This window comes from Aphis gossypii, unplaced genomic scaffold (assembly GCF_020184175.1).
Source record: "Aphis gossypii isolate Hap1 unplaced genomic scaffold, ASM2018417v2 Contig00225, whole genome shotgun sequence".
NCBI classification, from domain to species: domain Eukaryota; kingdom Metazoa; phylum Arthropoda; class Insecta; order Hemiptera; family Aphididae; genus Aphis; species Aphis gossypii.
Window position 1 is genome coordinate 183,356 of NW_026083033.1, and position 6,146 is coordinate 189,501.

Below are 6,146 nucleotides of genomic sequence, written 5' to 3' on the forward strand. Positions count from 1 at the left end.
ATTATTAAGTTACCAATGTAAATCTGAAATTGTAAGTGTAACTGAGTGCATTTAAGAAAAATTGTAAAGATTTCTGTCTTGCAGACATAAACCTTTTTTTTGTGGGGAGTTGTTATGTGCTATGAGATATCTATAAGATATCTACGAGATATCAAGGCTAAGTTAGTATGACCATGCCTCGTGTTGAGGGTAATGCGGATGCTACTATGACCATGACACGTGTCGGGATAGTAAGCGCACCAATAATTACAGTGCACTAATGATGCATTTGAGATGTTATGTACATTCTCAAATTCGTGTCCGAATTTGCAACAACAACAACAAGGACACCTGGTTTTACCCAGAAGGCGACACACGACGTAAACAGAGAGCCCACCACAATATATAAGGGAGCCCGAAGACCAGCAACGGCAGATGTACCAAAGCTATCAACAACTGAGCACTTTCACGTCACTCAGCCACTTATTTATTTGTTACATGTATTTTGTTTATATGCAATAAAACATATTACGTTATTAAGTTTAACTTTCATTCAAATTAACCATTTGGATTCAAATCTGATACTGGCACTCAACAAGCATCCGATAAATAACTCTTAATGTATACCTACCCATTTAGTAACATTTTTATATTTTATAATTTCTAATACTCTACCTGATAACCTAGTTGTTATATATTTAACTAAAGTCGGTGCGCATTTTTCTTCAACCAAATTTACTGCCATATCACATGCATTTATGAACGGGTAGATATCGTCTTCTCTCGTACACATAGGTATAAGCTTAAATGCTTCCTCTAATTTTATGGTAACCATTTTCTTTACACGCGGTTTTCTTCCGAACGTTAACTCAGTGTGTTCAAAATCGTCCGTAACCCTTGCTACGTGTAACCTTTTTATTGTCTAAGCTTAAACTTCTCGCTAAGCTGTGTTTTATTTTAGCACTCTGGCATTGACTTGGGCTTCTAAATAGACTAGGGCGTTCTTTCAGGCTTTCAGTAGGGTTAGGGCTTTTACTAGGGCTTCCCAAAATTAATCAACAGTTGGGTTTTATTTAATACTTCTAAACTCAAATCTGGAGTTTCTAAAGACGTTTTATTCGATGGATTAGCTAATTCCAAAGGAGATGTACCTGTGTTCTCCATAAATTGCTTTCACACTCATTTGATAAGTTTTACAATCAACTATAATAATATAACTCAATAATATATCTCAATAATATATGCCCTTTAATAATTCTCAATAATTCAACAATATGCCCTCAATAATAATTCTCAATAATAATCTCAATAATTCACAATATGCCCTCAATAATAATTCTCAATAATAATCTCAATAATTCAACAATATGCCCTCAATAATAATATAATAATTCAATATTTCTCAATAATAATTCAAATAAATCAATTGCCCTTTAATAATAAAAAAAAAAAAAAATTCCTAAATAGTTTTTTTACGACCTACTTAAATATATTCAGTTACTTAAATGATACTTCTTAGGTTTTATATTTTTGTAACATATATCCGTGTAATAATTTAATTAACTATTCACTCACAATAATGCGATGTTCGTTGATGTTGTCATCCTGTCTGATACTTTCTGCAACGTTGAATTGAATGGTCTTCTCTTCTGGAGTTATCAACAAGAAAGAATGATCAAGTCTTCCTTGTTGATGGTAGCCTCTGACAGTTTGCCTCCTTGAAAAGTGAATCCTACCGACTGCGCCAAATTGTTGAGTGCCAGTATCAGATTTGAATCCAAATGGTTAATTTGAATGAAAGTTAAACTTAATAACGAAATATGTCTTTATTGCATATAAATAAAAGACATGTAACAAACAAAATAAGTGGCTGAGTGTCGTGAAAGTGCTCAGTTGTTGATAGCTTTGGTACATCTGCCGTTGCTGGTCTTCGGGCTCCCTTATATATTGTGGTGCGTCTCTTGTTTACGTCGTGTTGTCGCCTTCTGGGTGAAACCAGGTGTCCTTGTAGTTGTTGTTACAAATTCGGATACGAATTTGAGAATGCGCAAAAACATCTCAAATGCATCATTAGTGTACTGTAATTATTGGTGCGCTTACTATCCCGACACGTGTCATGGTCATAGTAGCATCCGCATTACCCTCGACACGAGGCATGGTCATACTTACTTAGCCTTGATATCTCGTAGATATCTTACAGATATTTCATAGCCCATAACAATGTAATTGAAATAATTAAAATGCATATAATGTTATTTTATAACCTACTTACTTATTAGATTAACCGTATTCATTAATTTCAAAATAATATAGTTCAAGAATTTGAAGACAATCTGTTACTCTTTAGTGATGAAATTTTACATAACATTTTATTTAAAACATGGGCACAATCAATATTAATAGAATGCGGAGAATTAGTTGAAGATGGCGACCATGAAAATGCACAGTACATACCTACCGTGATTCCATTTATTCTTAAGTCATTTGAATTATTACCCTTGTTATCAAATGTTGTGTTTAAAGCTTTCACGTTTCCGGTAAAACCTGCAAATAGTAGCGCATCTGAAGCTAGTTTTAATAATGTTAAACATAGGATATTCATAGAATTACTGTGTCGAGTAAACGATTTTATTCAAAATCATTTGGATTCTTTGGACGGGGCAATGATTTTGTACGAAACTAAAGAGCTAGAATCTCGTAAAAACCAATTTGATACAATGGAAAACATAGATAGCTTAATAAAAAAAGTAACGAAAAATCTACGAACAAATTAGGGACAATTGTATAGCTTTCGAGGATACACCAATAATATTCGGTAATAACAGCTTACCGTTAGTAGTATTTGAGAAAATAAATGATGACGAAATAGTAGCAGTAGAAAATTGGTGTAGAAAAGGAGAGGTTAAGTTAACAAAGAAAAAAACAAACATATTTTTCAAATGATTCGAACGCTTTATATGTAGATCTTAATTCTCGAACAAATAGAAAGTCTTTAGGTGTTATTTTAAATGGTAGTTCGAATAAAGTGAAATGCAGAATAATTAATAAGAATAAAATTGAATTACTAAATACATGTGGGTTTGATACTTTGGTGCAACTGTTTGCTTGTGCAACAACGGACAGTACTTAATTTGGTAAATATATTTTTGAATAATAAAATATAAACAAAAAATGGTGCAACTAATAAAGTATATGACTTGAGAGTTAACATTTTATATTATATATTTTCACACGATGAACTTTTACGATCTATTGTACGAGTTGGCTGTCACTGTCATGTAAGGGAAATGGTCAATAAAGTTTTGAATGAGGAAATTATGGCAGATGAAATCTACCCAGCAAACATACAGAGTCTACGTGATGTCTTTGATATGTCTAAACGTCTATGTATAAGTCTATAACGTCTACAATCTCATGTATGTAATTTGCCACTTAATTCCTTAGAAGATGTTGTTGAGTTGAAATGGAAAATAAATTTAAAGATCCAGCATCACAGCATTTAATGGTAATTTGTTATTTATAATTATTAATTCAAATTTATTTTAGCATTTGCTTTTATAATTTTAGAAAAATCGCTTAAAGGCCCCGTCAAACAGAGCGCGTTATTCACGCGCGTGAAAACGTTATTAACGTCGCGTTATAGACCGTCGCGTTGTATTCAATTAAAAATCATATCGACCGTCAAACATGGCTGGTCAGCGTGATTAACTCGCCGGTAGAACGCGACGTTGTACAAAATTACAAAATCAAGAGCGATACAGCGTTTATTTTTGGCGAGGAGTACATATCGTAGGCGCTACAAAACATCCCAATCAAGGCCCCCTGTTATTTATATTATAAATATAATATATTACATATTATTATATAATATAACAAAAACAACTACTATTTCGATTCATTGTTGCAATAGCTTTCGTTCCGTCGTTGTCGATCAATATTGCAATATGGCAGAACAACTCATAGAATTGGTGAGAAAATATACGTTTCTGTATGATACTAATAACAAAAATTATAAGAATATTGGTTTGAAGGATGAGACTTGGAAAAATATTGCAAACGAATTGAATGAAAATGGTATGTAAAAAATCTTATATATTATATTATGTAAATATAAAATAATATGTTTGAGTATGAAATGTGTATTATTTTTACCAATATAATAATTAGTAACCAAATTATATTAATTATAATAATAATAATTATTATAAAGCTATTACAATAGTTATTACATTGTGTATTGTATTTTATTGGTTGAAGTAATTTACAAATTTTTCTCGAACTTCTAATGCAGTAGTTGTTGATCTGCGATTTGTTGGTCTTGTTGAAGTAAGCCCGTGAATGTCATGTGGGGTTTCAATGTCGTTGACAATAGTTGTACTTTGTTTCATTTTAATAAAATTGTGCAAGCAGCATGCGGCTTTCACTACATGTACTGTCGTGTGTACGTCACTCTCAATAGGTCTTAAAAAAATTCTCCGTTTTTGTGTTAGTATATCAAACGCATTTTCTACTACACGTCTTGATCTACATAGCCTTTTATTAAATTTTCGTTTTCTTTCATCATGTAAGACTGCCGTTTTCGGGAAAGGGCGCATGAGATAAGTTTGCAATCCAAAACCCTCATCGCCTATTAATACATGTGGAATTAATTCAGTCGTACCAGGTAGTGCCTTAAGAGGTAACAGAGATTTTCCTTTTATGTAAGTAGTAACTGGGTCCCTGGGGGGCCACCACCGCCACCGCCACCGCCACCTCCACCCCCGCGACCTACCACTCACCAGATGGTACATCACAGATAGACAATAAATTGTGTTCAAGTTTAAAATATTATAGTATTGATCCATTTTAGGTATTAATAAACAGCCTGCAGTACCAACAGCAGCACCAGCAGCACCTTTAGTACCAACAATACCTGAAGCAATAAGTAAGAACTTTATATATATATAATATATATATATATATATATGTTTATAGTTGAGTATTATAATATTTAATGTTTTTTCAGATGGTAATATGTTTGAAGACAGTGACGATGAATTGTGTGTTCAATTGTTGAATGAGGTTGAAAATACTGAATTATGTAAAAGTAAGACGTGCTTTGTTTATTCGGTGTCAAAAATAAAAAATATTTTTACTTTTTAATTAGATGACAATAATATAATGTTCGAGGACAGTGACGATGAATTGTGTGTTCAATTGTTGGAAGAGGTCGAAAATAGTGAATTATGTAAAAGTATGATACACTTTATAAACTATACATACCTACATAATATAACACTATTAAATGTTTTTAGCTAATGCCAAACAACAGGACATGCTTGAAATAGCCCCCAACATTTTCGTGGAAAATAATCCAGCTGAAACGTCTAACAAAAGTATTTAATTAACATTTTTATGAAACGCTTATATTATATATTATGTGTACATTTTTTAGGTAAGCGTGTACACGTTGGCACCACGGTCGGAACAAAAGAAAAAAGAAAAAAAGCGAAACTAATAGAACCAGCAACTGAAACTTCACTTTTAGAATCAAATTTGTTCAGCATTTTTAATAAGAAAAATAGATTTATAAAAAAGTATAATGCTTATATGATTGACTATAGTATAACATTAAAACCTGTGCCGGGAAATTAGATATAGTTAGTTTAAACGCACTATTAGAGGATGGTTTAGAAAATATGATAACAAATATTAAAACAATTACAAATTTTACTGATGGGGACATTGTTAATATGCACGCAGACAATCCGAAGTTTTTTTCGCCAATATCCACAGGTAACATGACATCCAATATCTCAGGGCAGAAAATTTTAAATAAAATTTGTAGTATATTAACATCGGATCAGTCTGTGAATATTAACGAAACGGTATTCAGTTTTCAAGTTATTATAATGCCTAAAGGTGGTAAACCTAAACCGTCTTGGGAATACTTGAATCTTTTTACCAAAAACAAAAGATGTGTAACAGAAATTAATAATCAAGATGAATTATGTTGCCCCCGTGCTATTTTAGTTGGATTATCGTACAAGACTGCTGATATATTGGGACATCAATTAACCGATAGCCAAATAAAAGACCTACGGAATGGCAGAAATAATATACAAACGCGTTTGACAAAGCAAATATGTCAAAAATTAAAAATATTTGATAACCGACCGTTTACCTAC

The 6,146-nt window shown here is 32.2% G+C and overlaps 1 protein-coding gene across 1 annotated transcript; it reads left to right on the forward strand.

Moving 5' to 3' along the window:
- Positions 1–1,450: 1,450 nt before the first annotated feature.
- LOC114123866 (uncharacterized) lies at positions 1,451–5,613 on the forward strand. Its single transcript, XM_050208563.1, has 7 exons — positions 1,451–3,484; positions 3,547–4,053; positions 4,829–4,903; positions 4,985–5,065; positions 5,126–5,212; positions 5,274–5,354; positions 5,414–5,613. The coding sequence occupies exons 2-7, from the start codon at positions 3,924–3,926 to the stop codon at positions 5,611–5,613; spliced, it is 654 nt and encodes a 217-aa protein (XP_050064520.1). The 5' UTR covers positions 1,451–3,484; positions 3,547–3,923.
- The last annotated feature ends 533 nt before the right edge of the window (positions 5,614–6,146 follow it).